Source organism: Petromyzon marinus, chromosome 50, assembly GCF_048934315.1.
Source record: "Petromyzon marinus isolate PM22_M1 ecotype Great Lakes invasive population chromosome 50, UKy_Petmar_22M1.pri1.0, whole genome shotgun sequence".
In the NCBI taxonomy this organism is placed as follows: Eukaryota; Metazoa; Chordata; class Hyperoartia; order Petromyzontiformes; family Petromyzontidae; genus Petromyzon; species Petromyzon marinus.
In genome coordinates, this window is record NC_133716.1 from 3116143 (window position 1) to 3135823 (window position 19681).

At 48.1% G+C, this 19681-nt stretch overlaps 2 protein-coding genes across 4 annotated transcripts in view; both read right to left on the bottom strand.

The window, feature by feature from the left end:
- Positions 1-5076, bottom strand: part of LOC116953104 (hemicentin-1-like) — a 144700-nt gene extending 139624 nt beyond the window's left edge. The window contains exon 1 of the mRNA XM_076074757.1: positions 2671-5076. Coding sequence (XP_075930872.1) covers positions 2671-3031 — 361 coding nt within the window. The 5' untranslated portion in view covers positions 3032-5076. The remainder of the gene's footprint in view (positions 1-2670) is intronic.
- Positions 5077-5216: 140 nt separating this feature from the next.
- Positions 5217-19540, bottom strand: LOC116953118 (F-box/WD repeat-containing protein 5-like). 3 transcript variants are annotated; one of them, XM_032972973.2, is made up of 11 exons: positions 19381-19540; positions 17161-17393; positions 14958-15115; positions 14158-14332; positions 13643-13791; positions 13117-13263; positions 12418-12484; positions 11776-12117; positions 11017-11155; positions 9292-9504; positions 5217-8720 (listed from the first exon to the last, which is right to left on the bottom strand). In XM_032972973.2, the coding sequence occupies exons 2-11, from the start codon at positions 17348-17350 to the stop codon at positions 8486-8488; spliced, it is 1815 nt and encodes a 604-aa protein (XP_032828864.1). In that variant the 5' UTR covers positions 17351-17393; positions 19381-19540; the 3' UTR covers positions 5217-8485. The 3 variants fall into 3 exon arrangements, with proteins under 3 accessions (XP_032828864.1, XP_032828863.1, XP_032828865.1); XM_032972972.2 differs by lacking the exon at positions 19381-19540 and adding an exon at positions 19260-19373; XM_032972974.2 differs by lacking the exon at positions 19381-19540 and adding an exon at positions 19148-19373.
- Positions 19541-19681: the final 141 nt, after the last annotated feature.

A 19681-nucleotide genomic window follows, 5' to 3' on the forward strand; every position in this document is an offset into this window, starting at 1 on the left:
GAAACCCGAGAAAGTGGAGAACCCCCCCCACACACACAAACAGGGGCGAGAGCATACAAACTCTACGAAGAAAGGCGCCCGAGTCCGGCATCGAACCTAAGTTGCCGCTTGACGTAGGGGACGAGTGATACCAGATGGTTTGTATGGGGATCGGACTCTGCTGCTCGGGCACTCATGCAGAGTTTACACGAACGCCAGGCCGCGTGGTGTCTTATCCGCAGCAGCTCCAGCGGGTGTGGATGCCACCAAATACAGACGGAGATTCCTTTGCTAGACACGATGAATTTATGAGGTTCAGGCCTGCGCAGCGGTGGCACTGGTGCCTCACAGCGAGAAGGGCCTGGGTTTGATTCCCAACTCGGGTGTCTGTGTGTGTGGAGTTTGTGTGATCTCCCCCTTGTTCTGCATGGGTTTCCTCCGGGGTTATCTGGTTTAGTTCCATAGCTTTACAACAAAAAACACGTGGATTGTAACCCGTATTGGCCAAACATCCCAAATGCTGAAAATAACACTGCAAATTACTCAACTGGGATGACACAGAGCTGCAACATCGTCCTCCCTATTCTGAAAACTGGACAAGACCCTCCTGAAAAAGAGTCTTGAGACTCAGTGACGCCTTCCTGGGTGGACTATTATAACCACAATACTCGTAATACGCTTACACAATCCGAATATTGTTGGATTCATTTATCTCGCTATTTAACCAAGAGAGAGAGAGACCAATGGGACACCGTAGAACAGGAACATAATAATCGCGTCTCACTTGTACATAAGTGGCATCTTCTTTGGTGCTTTCGGTAAAGTCACGTAGAATGAGAATAAAATAATAAATTGATAAAATAAAATAACACAATAATATTCTCACGACGTTTCGGCCACAACACAAGCGGCCTTCATCAGGAGAAGGGACGAGACTGTCTGGTAGGACAGCGCTGGAGTGAAAGAGCCACGTTCAGATCACGACTTTTAAGCTGTGAGAGGAAACAAAGCGCCCTCAACTTTAGCACAGTTTAGCACAGTTGAGGGCGCTTTGTTTCCTCTCACAGCTTAAAAGTCGTGATCTGAACGTGGCTCTTTCACTCCAGCGCTGTCCTACCAGACAGTCTCGTCCCTTTACCTGATGAAGGCCGCTCGTGTTGTGGCCGAAACGTCGTGAGAATATTATTGTGTTATTTTATTTTATCAATTTATTATTGTATTCTCATTCTACGTGACTTTACCGAAAGAACCAAAGAAGATGAATCATTGCAGTCACGAAAGCTTTAAATCGAAATATAAGTGGCATCGTTCGTGCAAATAGCACATCAGCGTTCACCCCGAACACGCGGCACGAAAAATAAACCAGAAGCGGCGCCAGCAATTTGCCCCCAAGGTCTCTGCTGGCGCTCACGTGGGGCCGCTTGGTCAGCTCCATCCATGAGCGTTGTTTGTGCTACACGTGGGGAGGAGGAAGCCGGAGCGCCCGGAGAAAACCCCACGCGTGCGAGAGGGAGCAACGCTCGATGCCCCATCCGTGGGGTAGAAACACCCCACGGATGGAAATTAACCCACTTGCTCGGCTGCAGTGGTTCTTAAACTGTCACTGCAGCCTTGCACCCCTTTGGTTCTTCTTAATCGTAAAAAATATATATAATGTTAATAAATACGTAGGGTTTGATGAAACAAAGTAAGTTGTTTCTCACGTGCCCGTGCTTACTTTGTGTTTCCATGATTTACCTTCTGAAAGAAAAAATATCGCATGTCTCGCATCCCCAGAGAGGGCATCACGCATCCCCAGGGGGTGCGTGCACCCCGGGTTAAGGTGCACTGGCCCTACTGCCACCATACCCTGGCAAGAGTCGGGAGATCCTGACCTCGACACGCACGGGTAGGGAGTTTCACAAATTCGCGTGAACCACCAACCCTGACCTCCGGTGCTGGACTACAGCCGTGCAAAGCGGTCAGGAATACACGAAACATGTACAACGCGTGTATGTTTCAACTTATATTCTGGAATCTTTGGCATTTTACTATTTTCCCAATGTTTTCATATTCACTCATCACACTGAACGCTGTTATTGCTTAGCCACATTTCCCGTGATACCTAGCTGTGAAGTGCATCGTGAAGTATGGTCAAACAAGCCCCCATATCTAAAACGGGCTTCCTCTGGGTTCTCTGATTTCTTCCCATGTCTAAAGCACACACACAATGCAATTGATATTGGGAAAGAAAAAAACATCCCAATGCTGAAAAATTACCCTAAAATTACCCATTAGGGATTGCACTTAGCAGCAACATCGCCACCTACTGGAGTTTGCGTGTCTCTCTCCCCGTGGTCGCGTGGACTTTTCTCCGGGTCCTCGGATTTTCCCCTCCACATTTAGAAACATGCGTTTAGAGTATTTGGCTATTATACATTCCCACGTGATAAGCCACTTTGTTGAGCTATCATTTATGCACATATAGCTCAGTGGGCCTTACCTGTTAAAATGAAATGTAAAAAAAGTTCAAAATAGTTTCGAGTCGCGAGACTCATTGAGCATTCCCTGGGCAAACGGCCTTTAAAAAGAAAATGATAAAAGATTCCCCTTAAGCAGGTGAGAGCCGATTGAGACCCGCGCACGTGCAAGAACCCCCCCCCCCCCCCCCCTCCCAGAGGGCTCCCTGCACGGCGCAACGCCTCCACCAACCCGGGTCGTGGAAGGGGACGAGAGCGAAGTTGTGGAGCGTCTTCTCGGGGCGGCTGAGCGACGTCTCCAGGATGCGGGAGGCCCCCTCGATCACCTGCACCCAGTCGTCGTACATGGACCCCGTCACGTCGAACACAAACGCCAGCGTGGAGGCCCCCTCGTCCGGCCGCCCTCCGGCTTCCGAACTCCCCTGGCCAACAGCGGAGACCAGAAGTAGCAGCAGGGGCAGCAGTGGAAGGCGCGATGGCGCGGATGAGCAGGGCATCGACCGGGCCACAAACGTCAGCCCCATCGTCCTGCTCCTCCTGAGAGCCGCCATGCGCGGAGAGTTCGCAGAATTTAGGGGAGGTGTCCCTTGCATCCCCTCACGTCGACTTCATTCAGCACCGTCCAGGGATGGAGCCCGCAGCTTGCAAGAACAGCAACGGATGCGGGAATCAAGCCGCGTGGGCGGGCGTGTGCACGCTGCGTCGACACGGCCAGCGTTTGCTTGCAGGGGACAGAAGGGCTTTTTGAGATGATGATGTCGGCGTTAACGAGTGACCTTCGGAGAGATGATGAACTTAGGGACAGCGAATTCTTCGGTCTTCCTAAAGACCCTGGAAAGTCTCCCCCGCATGTAAACACAAACCGATAAATTTCTGCCGATGGAATCTGAATGAACGACCGTGCACTATAGTAACGAATAACCCAATTTAAAACCCCCAGTGGTGGAGGAATTGACGCGAACGTATTAAAGGCTGATCCCGAGCTACTGCTGCTGCTGCTTTCAGTGCACAGCAGCCGCGGCTGTGTCTGCTGCAAGAGTTTGCCAGGAGCAGCGGAGACAGAACCCAAAAAAAAAGCCGAAGCACATTCCTTGACAAGGAGTTCTGAGTTTTAAAGAGCCCCGCGGGAGGTCGAGGGGGTGTGGGGGCAGAACGGAGGTGGGGTCTTACCGCGGGAAGGCGGGCCGACTGCGTGGCTTTACAGGGCTCTGTCACTGGGCGCGCTCAACCCAACATAAGGTTTAAGGGAAGGATTTGGGAAAAGTGCCCCCAGGGGATGAGACGCGTGATGTCAAAAAATGCGGCCGCTGCCACTAATGGAAAGTGATGCAGAACGCCAAACAATGAACAAAGGATGTCAGATAATATTCCGATTAAATTGGTCCTTCCATCGTAGATTTAGTTTCTATTTACATGACTCTGTCAATCCACTGCTGGGTGAAGGTCTCGCCGCACCCTGTTGGTGACGGGGGTTGTTTAACCATACTTTGCCATGCTGGTCAGTGCAAATTTGTGATCTGGGGAGGTGCAGGACCGGTTCAGTTATAATTCGCTACTAATAGCCATGGATTTTGTGGAGTGCCGCTACTAATAGCCATGGATTTTGTGGAGTGCCGCTGACCACTGCGCCACTGCTATCCAGCCAATATACAGCATTATGGATCTATAATACAAATACAGGCGGGAAGTGACGCATTGGTTAGCATACTGCGCTATGAACTCATTGACCTTAGTGTGCTACCCAGTCACCGCTAACATCAGTAGCCGGCGAGGAATCACCCCCAGTGAGCAGCTCGCATCTGGCTCCAATTCCAAATGGCTCACATGGCAAAGCCTAAATAGACTGAAGGTGGATTTAGGCAGATGCAATTCTATCATGAAATACATTGGGGGGGGGGGGGAGGGGAACTTTCACACAACCGACCAATGTGCTTGTCAAAAAAGAAACCCGTGGATCATATCTCCTGAGATTCCTTGCAGTCACCCACAATGCACTCAAGATTTGCCAATGCCAATAACAGAAGCGGTGGCCTGTGCAGAATATTGGGAAAATACTCGTATGTAGGTCGGACAGGAGACACGACGAAGTGGAAGTAGCAAGTTAAATGTTGACTCGTCTTGGGCCCTCTCCTGTCCTTCACCAACCCATACTGACCAGTTTCGTGAAGTATGGTGGAACAACTCACATGAACTAAGTGCAATGACAGGCCTTCATCCGGACCCGGACTAAGAAAAGGGATGAAAATTGGTTATCAAAATATTTTAACACAATTAAAAGTCCCTTTGGAGCGTCATGCTTTACATGTTGGCATACATGCACGGAACAGAGAGCTCCACTAAGATCTGGACAGCTGCGAGCTCAAACAACCATTTTGGAATCAACTAAGCCTCTCGTCCTTTGACGATCCAAACATAAGTGTCTTTAGATCATAGTGGTTGTCATATGGATATACTGGTCACTGTCATATAAAAATGGAATTTCCATCACTGGCCTAGTGCCCTCAATGGAGGTGAGGAATGCCCCGAACATACAAAATAACATTGCTCCCAGACACGTTGCATGTTTCTCGAGAAAGCCAATGCAAAGAAATTCGCTCAAGATTCACGGTAAAAACTACCGGTGTGCCACCTTCCCAGCCACGACATTCATCAGCACAACACCTGTGTGCCATTAAAATCCACACAGAGTCGAGACATCGCCAGCATGCAACACACAGACCAGCACATAATTGATTAAAAACTCATCCTTTTTCAACTAAAAAGACAAGACTCTGGCGCTTAATGTTGATGGCGAATCCATGTATTTTATTTGGGAAGAACGGCATCCTTAGGCAAGACTGGTTTGTCACCAACGGAAAATGAAGCACCGACTTGTAAACAGAGGTCCTGTGAAATAAATTAGCAATAGATGGAGCACATGTTCCACGAAATAGCCTCTATAAATTACCTGAAGTGTATGCCAGACATGCACTTATAAACCAAAGATGCCGTCACATTAACTCCATTTACAACCCAGCCATTTCGATTGGGTTGAGAATAAAAACATAAATCCGTGAAGGAAACGGCACACGATGGCCTGCTCGTTTAAAACGACGTCGCGGGATCTTTAACGTCCGCTGTGTTGAGCAGGTCACGAGTATTTCACGGTGAATACACCCACAGCAATAACCAGGGCGGCCTTCCGGATTCGAACCCGCAAGGAGCGGGGCGGGGGGGGCGGGGGACGTGCTCCCGCTGGGCACGTCACCGCTCCGTTGGCAAGGTGCGGTGGCATCGATTGCTTTGGCCACGATGGCGTCTTCATCTTGATTGGCAAGAAGCTCGAACTGCGGAACTCGGCAACGTTTAAACCCAAACGGAGCAGACCGTATTAAGGCAGTCCCACGCGCACACAATAAAACGTAGAGACATTTCTAGTTCTATAGAGGCGTGGGCCTTTAGCTTACATGATATCAGAGCACCGGGTGTATCTGAAGACTCGCACTCATTTTTCATTTGTGCAATGTATTTTAATACAAATTACCCCATTGAAATTCTTAAAAGTTGAGTAACTTTTTCATAGTTTTGTTCTCTTTAATGATGTATAATTTTCACAGTAGCTTCCTGATTGGAGCTGCTTACGATTGGAGTAAATTGGTTAAATAAAGCTTATCTTTATGAAACAGTGCATTTTGAATTGCATACACTTAAAATGTTAAAGTAACGTAACTGTACACATTTTCATGCTCAGCAGTGAGATACATTATTTTGGAAGAACACTTACTTTGTCATCTGTGCTATCAAATATATAATTTTCATTGAACAGCACTTCACCAAAAAAGCCCAATGACTGAATCACCCATAATGTGCCCAAAATATCAGATCTGGGAAGCTAAGCAGGCCTGAGCCTGCAAAGTGCTTGGGTGGGCGACTGCAATGTAGAAGAAGTTCGTGGTGGGCAGCAGATGGCAGAACAGCCAAAACCATTGTTGTACTGTCCTTATATGCCCCCACTTCTACGCTCCACGTTCACCAACCTGTACCGACATGGTGAAGTATGATGAAATAGCCCCCATTAATCCGAAACCCACAAGGCATGAGGAGGCCCTCATCCAGTAGTGGACTGACAAAAGAGCTGGCTGACATTGACACAATAGCGTAAAGAGTAAACTGGACAATGTGATTCACAATTGATTCTCGGGTTAGGCCACGTAATTATCTTACCAAATATGTGTCAATGAGAACCCTCCACCACCCAACATGGCGAGACAAATAAGGCTGCCATGGTTAAAAGCGTGTAATAACTATGATTACGCTTTCAGCTCACCAGTGAATTGAAGAACAAATACTCATCACGTTTATCTTGAAACTACGGCAAGTGGCCAAATATCATATCTAATTTATATATTTGTTTGTGAGAACTGTTCTGAAACTCACTGGCAGGTGAGCTAAAACAATAATACTTGGCGTGGTACGCTCGTCCATCTGACATTGATTTGTACTGGAAATTCACCCAGTGACCCAAACATTATTATTTGAGCAAATTCCAAGTAAATGATCTGGCACAGCAAGCTATCGTTTTTTTGCTAAGTTAAAATTTGCTTGCATCCTTTGTATAACATTGGCACTCACAACTCTACCATGCACAAATGCAATGCAGTACAGGTAGTCCTCTACTTACGATGGAGATGCATTACGACGACCCCATAGCAAGTCAAAAATATCGTAAGTCAAAGATGGCCTAGCCTACCCAGGAGTCTTAAAGAATGGTGATAATTTAGTAAAACAGAGCAATTTACAGTACCGTACTGTATAAACTATATACTGTATTTATTAATTACAATACTGTATTGCACAGTAAAATGTAAAGTAAAAAAACAAGGTAAATTCTTAGCCTACCTATATGACATGCAATTCAATAGAAAGTTTTTTCAGGAAAAAAAAACAGAAAAAAAATACACGCGCTAACACCGAGACAACTTAACTCCGTCGACCGCTGGCGAGAGTGAGGCATCACACAAGGCGGGAGATGCGTACATCCCGGCAGCGTCCCAACGTACAGTATCATATCTTGTACGCTGCTGCGTTTGCCTGCCGCGCTAAATTTAAAATATTTTACAATTTTGTCGTATTGCTATCGCCATCGTAAAAATCGAAATATCGTAAGTCGGACCATCGGCCCAACCCATCCCCAAACAAAAAATAAACAAAAACCTCACAAATCAGGTCAACATGTAAACACACATTCGAATGAGGAACACACGATACAAGTTTGTCTGGTGACGGGGGCTATGGCAGGAGACGGGTGAAGCCTTTAGGCAACGGCGGTCGAGACAGGGTGAGGATTAGTGTCATGTTTAGGAGCACAGCACGGGGAACAAACGCAGGGGGTTCATAAGCTGCTCAGTGTCCCGAAGCGGTTTCCAGTTAAGGGACGGCGCATGCTCAAGTTTTTCAACAATAATTAGTTTTGATAACAGTGTCCTTCGCGCGGAGGCATCCGAGAGCGCTTAACAAGCGATAAGCGACTCGCATCGTGCATCTCATCTCAAACATTTGAAAGGGCACCCCCAGCGGCGGCTGTCCCTCTACAGTACGAGGTAACTCAGCGCCTGCCCTGCAAGCAGGCATTGGTTTGCCAGTAGCTTGGTTGCTATATGACTAATCGCAATAAAGTAATTTGAGAGTTATTTTCGAAGTTGTAAAATTTGACCATGACGCCGGCACACAATGGCCTACTTGTTTAAAGTTACGTCACAGCACCTATGCAACAGACTGCGACTTTTTAAGCTTAATGTACCTGCACTGAAAACCAGGGTGGCCGACTGGCTCCAAACTCAAACCTATGCAACAAACAGTGAATGCGCTACCCACTGGGCCTATGTCACCGCCCTGATCGCGGTACGATCCTGCAGTTAGTGTGAAATTGAACCGGCCACGTCAGGGCAAATAAAAAAGACACCGCGCACTGCCGACTCTCAGACACTTGGGCTGGATTGTCTCTCAGCGGTATCTCATCGGTCACGTCAGACCACCGACTGGCTGACTCGGAGCGCTCGTCCTGCCGGCTAGCTCTTGAGCCAGGAGAAGGTGGTGCGGCGTGGCTTGCGTGTCTGCGTCATGATACGCGCCACGCGGGCCGAGCGCCACACCTTGAGCGTGTGATCGGCGCTCGCCGTCACCGCCATCTCCTGTTCCACGGGGCTCAGCGCCACCGAGCTCACGCAGTCGTCGTGCGGCAGTCGCGCCAGCCGCACGCTGTAGTGCCGGTCCCAGATGTAGCCGTTGTGATCCTCTGAGCCGCTGCAGGAGTCAATGCACACAGACAAACGTCCCAGGCGCTCTCGTTTAGCCGATAAGGACGGACGGTCACGAGTCAATTTCAATCGGGTCGGACCAGGTCAGTGACCCAGAAAAAAAATTTCCACTACATCTGCCGCTATTGTTGTGGCTACTAGTCATGCGTCTAATGCCGTCTACCAGGAATTCAGAAAATAGTCAGGTGCAATTGCTAAGAGTTGTGGTAACTCACAGTATTATTACACTTGTTTATCCCTGAGCTTGGAAAAAGAGACGATGGGAGAGAATTCTACAGTTTGAGCAGTGGGAAGTAACAAGCAAACATTAGAAGTGTTTGGACTTATGGTGATTATCATGTTTGTTTACCCAGGAAAACCTCACCGATTCTCACGACTCCGATTCAAGAGGGTCCTGCAAAGTTTATATTGTAGGGGGCGATGATCGCGATGTATATTCCAATTAAGACCGAACACGGTATACGGATTCCTCAACACGTGTCATAGTCACACGAGATGGTGCGGTCATGGTGCTCGCAAGCCCCCACGCTTGAAGCCGGCGTGCAACGCTGCCTGACCTCGCGATGAAGTGGCGGCTGACGTGCAGGTGGAAGAAGCTGCACTCGTCGGTGGGGGTGTAGGCCCGCTGGGCGCGCGGCGTGCGCTTGAGCTCGCGCGCCGTGCCCAGCTCGTACACGCGCAGCTCCATCTCCTGCGCGATGGGCGGCGGGTTGAGCGGGTCGCTGATGATGCAGCCCTCGGGCCACGCACGGCAGCTCACGTACAGCAGCCTGCGCACGTCCACCCAGAGCAAGGTGGTCAAGGGCGGGCGCTCTCTGCCGAGCAGGCAGATGGAAAATACTTGGTGGCTCAACTACAACTGCCTTTTTTCCAACAGTGTCTCCAAGAATCATGCAGCTGCAGTGGCTGATGTAAAGGCGATGTCCTGTGCTTTCAGAACCAACTGTCTTTTTACATAATTTTCTCCAGTTTCAGAATCAGAAGTTTATTTCCCGAGTAAAGCCCATTGAGCAAAGAAACTATTTTATACGCTTTCATTTAACACACTCTGTATGTTGTTGTTGTATCCTCAAACTTGTAACTACATTTTAACCCACTTCCCAATGTGGCATCGACTGCAAAACTTGGTATACTTATGTCATACTGATGGCAATACTATATTCTATCATAAACAATATATATTTTCAAACATTTTTTATATGTTATGTTTCGGCTTGGGTCTAATTGTCCACGGTCAACTGACGTTGGCTGTAATTGTACGTTATGGCAAGCTTCGGGGTCACTTCCTGGAGTCGTGGAGTTCTTCCATTACTAGTACATTTCATAAAAGCATGTTTTTCAATTTTTTGTTAAAATATATTACATATTTCAAGGGTGACTCGGCTGGCAGACAACATCGATTGTGCTTTAGCCATCATTTCACAAGATCAAGTATCCATCTGGACCCTTGCAAAAGAGTGGGGGGGTGGGGTGGCACGTGCCCCCCTCCCAATGATCCGATCGAAATCCCTAATTTCGATCGGATCATTGGGGTTTATTAAGAATAAATCGGCATTTTGCGACCCCCCACTGCCACTGGACTCTATGAGATGATAGGACAATAGTCTGAGTCCATAATTGGAAATAAGTAACGGCAAAGCGGTTATAAGTGATTTACAGAATTGTGCGCAGTTGCGTATACAGTAAACGACTTCCCTGAAGGCATTCACCTTCAGCGAGCGCGATGGCTATCACACATGGTTCGAATTCGACCCTCGATCGATGGCTGTGCTCTCGCCTTACACGCGTCGAATAAAAAACAAGGGACAACTCCTTACTTACTAACAACTCCTATCATTTTTCATTGCTGGAGGGGTTGCCCCCCGTACCTGAAAATCCTGGCTCCGCCATTGAGTGTAACCCTTCATGTTAGAGAATAGCCCACGGAAGCGGATATCACAGAGCTACCTCTGAGATCCTTTCAAATTACATATGGGTGGTCCAGTAAGGGGAAGCACTTTCCAACTCACTCTGTCTTCAAATTCCGGTCACAAGATAGTTAAATCAAATAATTTTTTGGGTTGAAATTGAAATAAATTAATTGAAGGACCGAATTTAAGTGAGGATTTTGTCATTGGCTACTAGGCGGAGACTGTCAACTCACTACCCTTGAGAGCCCGGTTTATTCACCGACAGCTACCTGGATTCAAAACCAGGAGCTCAGCGGTGTCAGCTCAGTGCTCTGACCCCTGCATCACCTGACAACCTCACAGGTGCATTCGTTTAGAAGGAAACCATCGTGCCTGTGATCCGGAGACAGCCCCATGCCCACGACATGCCCCCGCACGTCGATCAGGTGGTCGATGCAGTCAAAGAACTCCTCATGGCCCGTCTCGTCAGGGCAGTCGCACGACATCTGCTCGGCGGCAATGCGCTTGATGCCTTGGCAGGTACGAAAGGTAAAATCAGATGCCAAGAGTTGTCTGTCACAGTGGGCCAAGATAACCACGATTGTATAACAAAAACACAAATTCAGCTTGACTTATGACCAGGTTAGAGCCCAGTGAGACGAATGTATATATATTTTTTAATGACCTTCGTTACAAAGTCAGCAATTTAAAATAGAACAATCACAAAAACCCCATAAAGTTTAATAATGTAATATTGTACAGCCCTTTGTTCATCCACTGCTGAATGATGGCCTCTCCATGCTGTGCCTGTCATGGAAGTTGTCAGACCATACTTCACCATGTGGGTTGGTGAAGGGGGGGTGCCCCCAGTATAGGTTCTGATATCACTAGTCAATGACGTTATCCATGAGCAGAAATCCCACTCAGGGAGCTAGGATTACAAGAAAGTGTGCTAAACACAATTGCTAGAGCAATCTACTGCAGACTACACAACTACTACAGACAATGTATGTGAAACATTTATCAAATGTACTAATCACCAAACACCCCATCAATCACACACACACACACATCATACAAATAAAAAAACACCACCACCGCTGCTATCACGATCACAGCTACGGCCTTCTCGCCGTGTGCTAGCTCACTCACCAATCTTGTGCGGAGTGTAGGTGAGCCCCCCTTTCACGAAGATGAGGTATTTATGGGGGCAGCTGTCGTCGGCATCGGACGTGGCGCCGCTGCTCGACTGGCTACTCGGCTGCGTGGAGGACGATGCCGACGCTGACGGCAGCGATGCCCGCGCTGATGCCGACGTCGAAGCAGCGGTAGCTGCAGTGGCAGGGGAGTCGGATCTGTGAGTGGCATCCGCTGCCCTCTGCACCCGCTGATTTCCCATCACCAAATGCGCCACCATCGCCTCCAGCGCGGCGTCATCCCTACAGCCTGATCCCCAGGCCTCCCTCTCGGGCCGAGCTGCCTCGTCCTCCGCTCCTGCGTGCGACAAATACGACACACTTGACAGCGTTCCATTCGGGTCACTGTGAGATAGTTCTTTAGCTTCCGTAGAATTCTGACCCCGGGGTGACAATATATATCACTTGACACTACTCCCCTCTCCAGCCAGATTGGGTTATTCTTATTTCCCTTCCCAAGAGTTTTAATTAAGTTTTGAGTTATCCTGTTAGTCGTGTATCTTATTATAAACAAAAAGCCAATTTGACACCGATCCTATTGGCTTAATTGGGAGGATTGTGGTGCAATGCCTGTTTGTCATGTGCAGTGGTGTTGCACCTTCGGAGTCCGGTGTGTGGCTGGGGTCTGTCTCCATTACGGGGTGACATCCAGGCAGCCACACGGACTTCAGGGCGAGGAGCAAAGCAGAGACAGCAGTTTTAAGCAGTGGCACTTAATGAGGTATATAAGGTGTTCATGCAGCCTTTGCAAAAGAATTACCATTATGATTATGTCAGTAATGTTATGAGTCTCTGACCATCTTTACAGCAGAACATATTTAAGAGGGAGGGATGAGTGCATGAGAAGGGTGTGCATGAATTAGGGAGCGGGGGACAATAGTGAATGATAAGGAGGGGATGAGGTGAGAGTTGATTATGGGAGCATGAGTGAACGCACCCCTGCTAGCTTCCCCCATCTCATCTCACTCTAATCCCATCCACACACTCTCCTCTCCATCAACCAAGACTTTCTGTTGAAGCCACCAGTCAACCTTCACTCAGAGGAAGGTTGCCCACAGTCTGCAACTCCCCTCCACCAGTCATCCACACTGTCAACTCCTTGCCATTGTTCAAGTCCATCCTCAAGACCTTCCCCTCTCTCTTCTGCCATTGACTGGTTGCTTCCGTCCACGAAAGAAACATGCCCACCGTTTCTGTACAGCGCCCTGAGCTGCTGTCGCATTTAGACGCTGTTATATGCATCCACCACTTGTTTTGTGAGGTGGGAGGAAGGAGGCAGGGAGGAGGAAGCTTTAACCTGTAGCTCGGGGTCGTCGTCGGTGCTGCAGTCGGCACGCACACGGCGGCCCGGGTCGGCGACCATCACAGCGCGCACCGTGCTCGCGTTCAGATTCTGGAACTTGAAGAGCCTCCGCACCACGTTGAACGTCTCCGACTCGATGTCCTGCCAGACGACCAAGGTGGGTGGACAACAACCTTGCTCACTCAAGCCGGCGCTTGTAAAGCATGTGTCAATGTTGGCTGGAGAGGCGGCCCAGTGGTTAGCGGACTGCACTACGAACCCAGCGAGCCGAGTTCGATTCACGGCCACGGCGAACATCGGTGATCAATGAACCGGCCCTGAGCACCTTCCACCGCTTTACCAACCCGAACTGGCATAATCAAATGACTCCCGTGATCGACAAGATGTTTGGAGGCGTTCATCCAACAAAACAAAAGTCACGTTTAACACGTTGCCTAAAGAAAAGGAAATTAAACAACTTCATGCAATAACAGGAACAATGATCATAATTATTGTGATGATAATAATAATTAAGTAATGCCTGGAAGGCCTTGTTGAGCCAGAGCACGGAGCAGGACGTGAGGTTTCCCATCCAGTGCACGGTGCCGGAGATGAGGTGTGTCTCGTTGAGCCAGCAGCCGAACACCGTGTATGGCTTATTCCTCACGCGCGACAGCAGTGAGAAGTCGTCTGTATGGCACGGCAGAAGGCGACACAGCAAGGCACAGCTCAATGAGATACAGCAAGGAATGGCAGAGCACGACTCAGCAAGGAACAGCTCAATGAGACACAGCAAGGCATGGCAGAGCTTGACAGCAAAATACAGTTCAGCATTGCACAGCAAGATAGCTCAGTGTTGACACAGCAGAGCAGAGCATCGCGCAGCAGGGCAGTTATGGATGAAAACAATCAGCCTGGTAGACCGAGTCCTCGACCCAAGTGGAGGAATCAACCGAGTGAATTTCACGGGAACAGTAACCATGGTAGTAGCGATAGAAGTGATAGCAGCGATTGACATTATATAATTACACGGCACAGTGTCGTCGCACGCCCTACCGAGGTTGAAGACGGCGATCTCTCCAGACGAGGCATTGTGCGGGCCAACGTGCACGCCCGACACGAGCAACAGCGAGTCGTCCTCGTTGAACTGCGAGAACTGCGTGTGCTTCCAGTTGTACTGCCGCATGCTCTCGCTGTATAGCACCGACACCTCCACGTCATTGCTCCACACCTGCGCGACGGAAACACAGGCCGGAGAGGCCGGGTCATGGGGACGTGCACTTTCGCGATTGTTATGACGATAACATGCAGGACGGTGGGCGGAAATACAAACTGTGCCACTCTGCCACCCATAATACAGTACATCCTCAATACTATGCAGCTGATGTAGGGGTAGGGTGCCCCGAAATATTTTTGTTAAAGTTTTGCGACTCAAGTGAGACTTTTCTTGGATAAACCTGAATACGTCAATACATACCTGAATAGGTCTATATTTAAAATGAGCCTAAAACCAGTTTCAAATTCTCACATGACTCTGTTTTTCATTTAGTTTATAGTTGCTTCATTGTTGTACTTTATTTTATTTTGCTATTGTAATTTTGATGACCAAGGACACTCTGGCAAATGTGACTATCCTGGTCTCTTGAGTTCTCAGCGGGCTATACACAATAAACTTCAACCGACCCACACAGACCAGCATGGTGAAGTGTGGTAAAATAACCCTCAAGACCCAACACAACGTGGAGAGGCCCTCATCCAGCAGTGGGTTCACAAAAGGGGCTGCACATGTATAAAACAACACATTCGCAGAGACGTTCAGCGGTGTATCATAGCGGCCGGAGCAGCACAGTCAGTACCTTGACGGTGCAGTCCTTTGAACAGGAGGCAAACATGAACCCATTGTGCGAGAAGGCGACGTGCAGCACTTGGTCCTTGTGCTCCTTGAGCACTGCCACCTCCACGCAGGGGACCGCGTCGGTGAGACGCCGGAACTCCAGCAGCCACGAGGACACACCTGGTAAACACGCACGCCCATCGAGTGTCAAACCAGCAAAGACTAAACCAGGCACCGATCAATGCGACAGTAATTCGGCATTTAGCGGTGGTATTTTACATTATAGAGTTAAAAAATGTATGAATTACATCATAACTGTAATCATCATTTCGAGTGCCAAGTCTGTTCAGAGAAATTCCTTCCAGCCCTGCAGAACTCAAGAGAGATTGAGGAAGAGACCAATTTAGGTAATTTAGTAATTGCGGGTAATTCTATAAATTTGGCCTCAACTAAAAGGCCCTATTGTTGTGAACAATATCATAGTATATTTTATGCATTGGAATGATTGTGGAGGGTATAATGCTTAGATTCAATTTGTGAAATGTATTATCATGGAGCTCAGCTTGGATATGAACTGGGCATTCTAAACTCTAGGCTACACAACTGCCCATATAGTCTATGGAAAATTATTGTTAAAATCCATTAATGTGAGAGACTTAATTTTCTTGAAGGCCAAACTGCATATTGTGGTTATGGAAAATAATATGCAGTTAACTCTACTTAAATGCAAACCACATACATGCAGTTTGCTTAACTGCATGCTGCATTGTTAACCCTTCCATTACTTACCAACTACGTGCACTTGTGATATTAAATACAAGAATAATCACGGGGTGGAGTGGTGGCGCAGTGGATTACGCACTGCGCTATGAACCTGGTGACCTGAGTACGATTCCCAGCCAAGGCTTACATCAGTGGTGATATAGGAACCGGTCCTGGGATCCCATCTTTTTTGACCAAACCACAAAACCCAGTGTGAAGTATGGTCAAACAATCCCCATTACTGACACGATGTGGGATACTTTATTTAAAAAAAAGCTTGTTGACAATGGGCTGTAATTACAAAATTAACAATAGGCGGCATCGACGTTTTTAGCCATGATTACATCATTATCTTGACCAAATAATAAAAAGTGTGCTAATGACAGCTTCCCACTGGTACACCCCTTCATCCTAAAGAAAACAATAGCATAAATTTAGAATAAAGTTTGTAATTTTTCACCCTTGATTTGCTGCATGTGTCATAGCTTTATGGATCTACATTAAAGCATTGAATCAATAATTCACTATGTAACACGATTTTTGTTCCTAGGTAGTGTTATTTTCTAATTGCTTATGCCTAAAAAGTATAGAAAATGGCTATTATTCCCCACAAACTTTACTTTTGTGACCAGGACTTCATGTGTCAGAATGACACAAATGCACACGTTTTCTCATTGAAAATAGGTAAATTTCAAAATATCACTGTCCTGGTCACAAAAGCAAAGTTTGTGAGGAATAATAGACATTTTCTGTATTTTTGAGGCATAAGCAATTGGAAAATAACGCTTACTACCCAGGAACATGACATGCCGAGTTAACTGCGTGCTCCATTGATGCACACAACTTGGTGTGGAAGCCTTACAAATAACTAGTCTGGAGTCGACTGTGTCTGTGTGCGTCGATAAATGAAGACAAAGACCCCCGTATAGCCTTGACAGTCTGTTGGGACCAATGCTGTTAGCGAGCACCTATGAAGGCCAGCATGGCACATGAGGGGTGGCCAGCACCAAGCCCAGCCGCGTTTGTCTCCCTAGTGGAGATGCTTACACACCGCACCAGGTACTCATTTGAGGCCGAGTCGACCTCGGGGAGGCCCAGGACCGGTTCAGATATTCGTCACTTGTTGGCCGTGAGCGGGAATCAAACTCGGCTGGCCAGGATCGTAGCGCAGCACGCCAACTGCTACACTACCGTCCGTGCGTGTAGATAAACCAATACCCGCCGTTCGCCACTAAGTGACGGTGACGTCGCCACGTTGCCTGTGCCAGGCCAGGTGCACTTTGAGGCCACGTGAAGTGTCGAAGGCTCGCTGACAGGAGGTCTCGGGACAGATCCAGCTGCCATGGGTTGGCTGCCTGAGATGACTGATAGATGCACCAGCTTGTACCCCCTACTGCGCCAACTTTTTGTTTGTCGATAAACACACACACAGAAAGAGAAACTTAAAAAATGTGATGTCTAACCGGGCATGCGCGGCACCGAGCGATTGATGCCAAAGTGGCGGTAGAACAAGTCCTTCCACAGGAACTCATCGCGGGAGACGAAAAACCACTGGCGGCAAACGGCGCTGACCGCCACCAGCTCCCCAAGCTTGAGATACGAGAAGACCTTCAGCACCACGCAGTCCGGCAACTCCGTGGTCGCCTCGAACATCTTAGCTCCACCGCCGCACGGGCCAGCAGGGCATGCCTCTGATCTGCACGGCAGAAATGACACAATCACGCGGGACATTACACAATGTTGTGATTTTTTCAGATCTTGGAAGCTAAGCACGGCTAAGCCTGGGTAAGTGCTTGTATGGGCTATCACCATGCATAAAACAGGTGTTATAGGCCGCTAGGAAACTGCACTTATGGGCAGCACAGGACTGTGCAGCAATATGCATTGTTGTACTGTACTTATATACTCCCACGTCTCTTGTCTTCCACCTTTATCGCACACTGACCAGTGGTAATAAGTAATATTTAAAAATACGTTTTTTTTAAACACGCTTTAATGAAATGTACCCTACTCGTAATGGTAGAACTCCACGACTCCAGGAAGTGGCCACAAAGCTTGCCATAACGTGGTGATTTACAGCCAACGTTAGTTGAGCGTGGACAATTAGACCCAAGCCGAAACATAACATATAAAAATGAATGTTTAAAAAACTTTTTTTATATATATAGAATATAGTATTGTCATCAGTATGACATAAGTATACCAAGTTTGCAGTCGATACCACATTGGGAAGTGGGTTTAAATTGAGTTACAAGATTTGAGGATATGACAACAGCGAGTGATAGGAATAGGCGTCTTTTGGTCCAACACCAGTGGAGACTAGGCTCTGAGAAAAGCTATCTCGGGTGTGGACCAATCAAATTCAAGGACAGTGCATATTATTATTATCAGAGTTGTCTTTTTTGTTTGCATTCTGACTGCTTGTGTTGTGGTTATTGCAAACATGCCTTGAATAAAGGTGTCAGTTTTTGTGCCAGTTAAAAGGGTAAAACCTATTCCTATATCTTGTTTCTGGCAAAGGAGGTCTCATAATGTAAACAGCGAGTGAGTTAAATAAAAGCGTGTAAAAAAGACCAAATAACCCCCCACAACAACCTGCATGGTGTGGGCAAGCCCTCATCCAGAAGTGGCTTGACACAACATATCTGTACATCTACATGAGGTTAAAAGTACCACTTTGTCTACGGATAAGCTGATCCGTGCCAATCAAAGGTCATCAACCTACCACCGAATGCGTCCTCAATGAGCCACTTTTAGTTTAACACGTAGGCTTTCATAATAAACGCTTTTTTTGGGTTAGATCGCGTTATTTATAATCTAAACCAAAAACGTTTATTATGGGCCACTTTTATGTTGTGACCGAGGCAAGTGCATCAGGATGATGTTTTTATCTAACCGGTCTTGACTCAACATTCCATTTCTACAAAGGTAGGAATATTTTCCATCCAGTTCTTTTGGATTGAGTAATGGTGCTGTTTTTTTTGTTATTGTTTTAAAAGGCAAATAAATACGGTGGTTTGTTGACATACACACAACCCGCCCATCCTCCCTGGAGCACATCCCAGGATATCGGCGTCTCTAAACCCCCCCCCCCCCCCCCCAAAAAGCCACCTTGGAGAGAGTGCGGGAGATTCTCAAGATAACCGCATGTTAAAAATGCCGTGGCGCAAACGTTTAATGCAAACGCCGAATACAACAAAGCAGCATGAGCCAAGAACTGCAACACCGACAACTCGCTCGAATCTTAAGCTAAAGGGAGCCCAATAAAACCTGTACAAGAACATCCCAGACGACAAGTGGCTTAACGACATGCTTACACAGCGCTAATATAGGTTTATTTGTGCGTGTGTTTGTGTGTGGGGGGGGGTTATCGCTTATTATATAATCCATATGATGGGTGGATATAATCGATATTGGCCGCGAAAGCCTACGTGTTTACACAGCCCCTACCCGCATCGCCATCAACACGCGCGTGAATTCGGGCACACTCCACGTTCCCAGCGACGCGGCCGAGGAACGTTCAAGCCACGGCGCGCGCGGGGGGGGGGGAGGACCCTCTTGCCTCGCGCCTCAACGGCGACGTTGCTTCGCGGACCGACGTGACGGCGAAACGACGAGGACGCCGCCGTACGCCGCCGAGGCAAATTCGGAGCGCGTCACCACCACCACCACCAGCCCCCCACCTCAGCACCGCGTTACTCTCTTGCACCGCGGCTTTTGCATTCCCCAGCGTGGATAAGCGCCTCCGAGACGGTTTAAATCGACGGCGTCACCCCCCCCCCACCAACAACCTCTCAACCGCGTGCGAAACGGCGGCGACATCTTGCGTAGGGAAGGGTTTAACGTTAGAGGGGGTCGTCGGTGGCGGTGACGTCGGCGGTGACGGCGGCGGCGAAGCGAGCCCGCGCGGCGCTGCCCCCCGCCCCCGTACAAAGATGGCGTCTTGAACTTGCGACGCTTTGATGACGTCACCGCGCTGCTGGA

Bases quoted from the DNA above. Each gene is read 5' to 3' on its own strand.
- LOC116953118 (XM_032972973.2), bottom strand. From the start codon at position 17,350: ATGTTCGAGGCGACCACGGAGTTGCCGGACTGCGTGGTGCTGAAGGTC. The intron at 15,116-17,160 runs GTTAGACATCAC...CGTGTTTACCAG, and splicing joins CTCGGTGCCGCGCATGCCCG to GTGTGTCCTCGTGGCTGCTG. The intron at 9,505-11,016 runs GCACGATGGTTT...GGACGTGCGCAG, and splicing joins GGGCTGTCTCCGGATCACAG to GCTGCTGTACGTGAGCTGCC.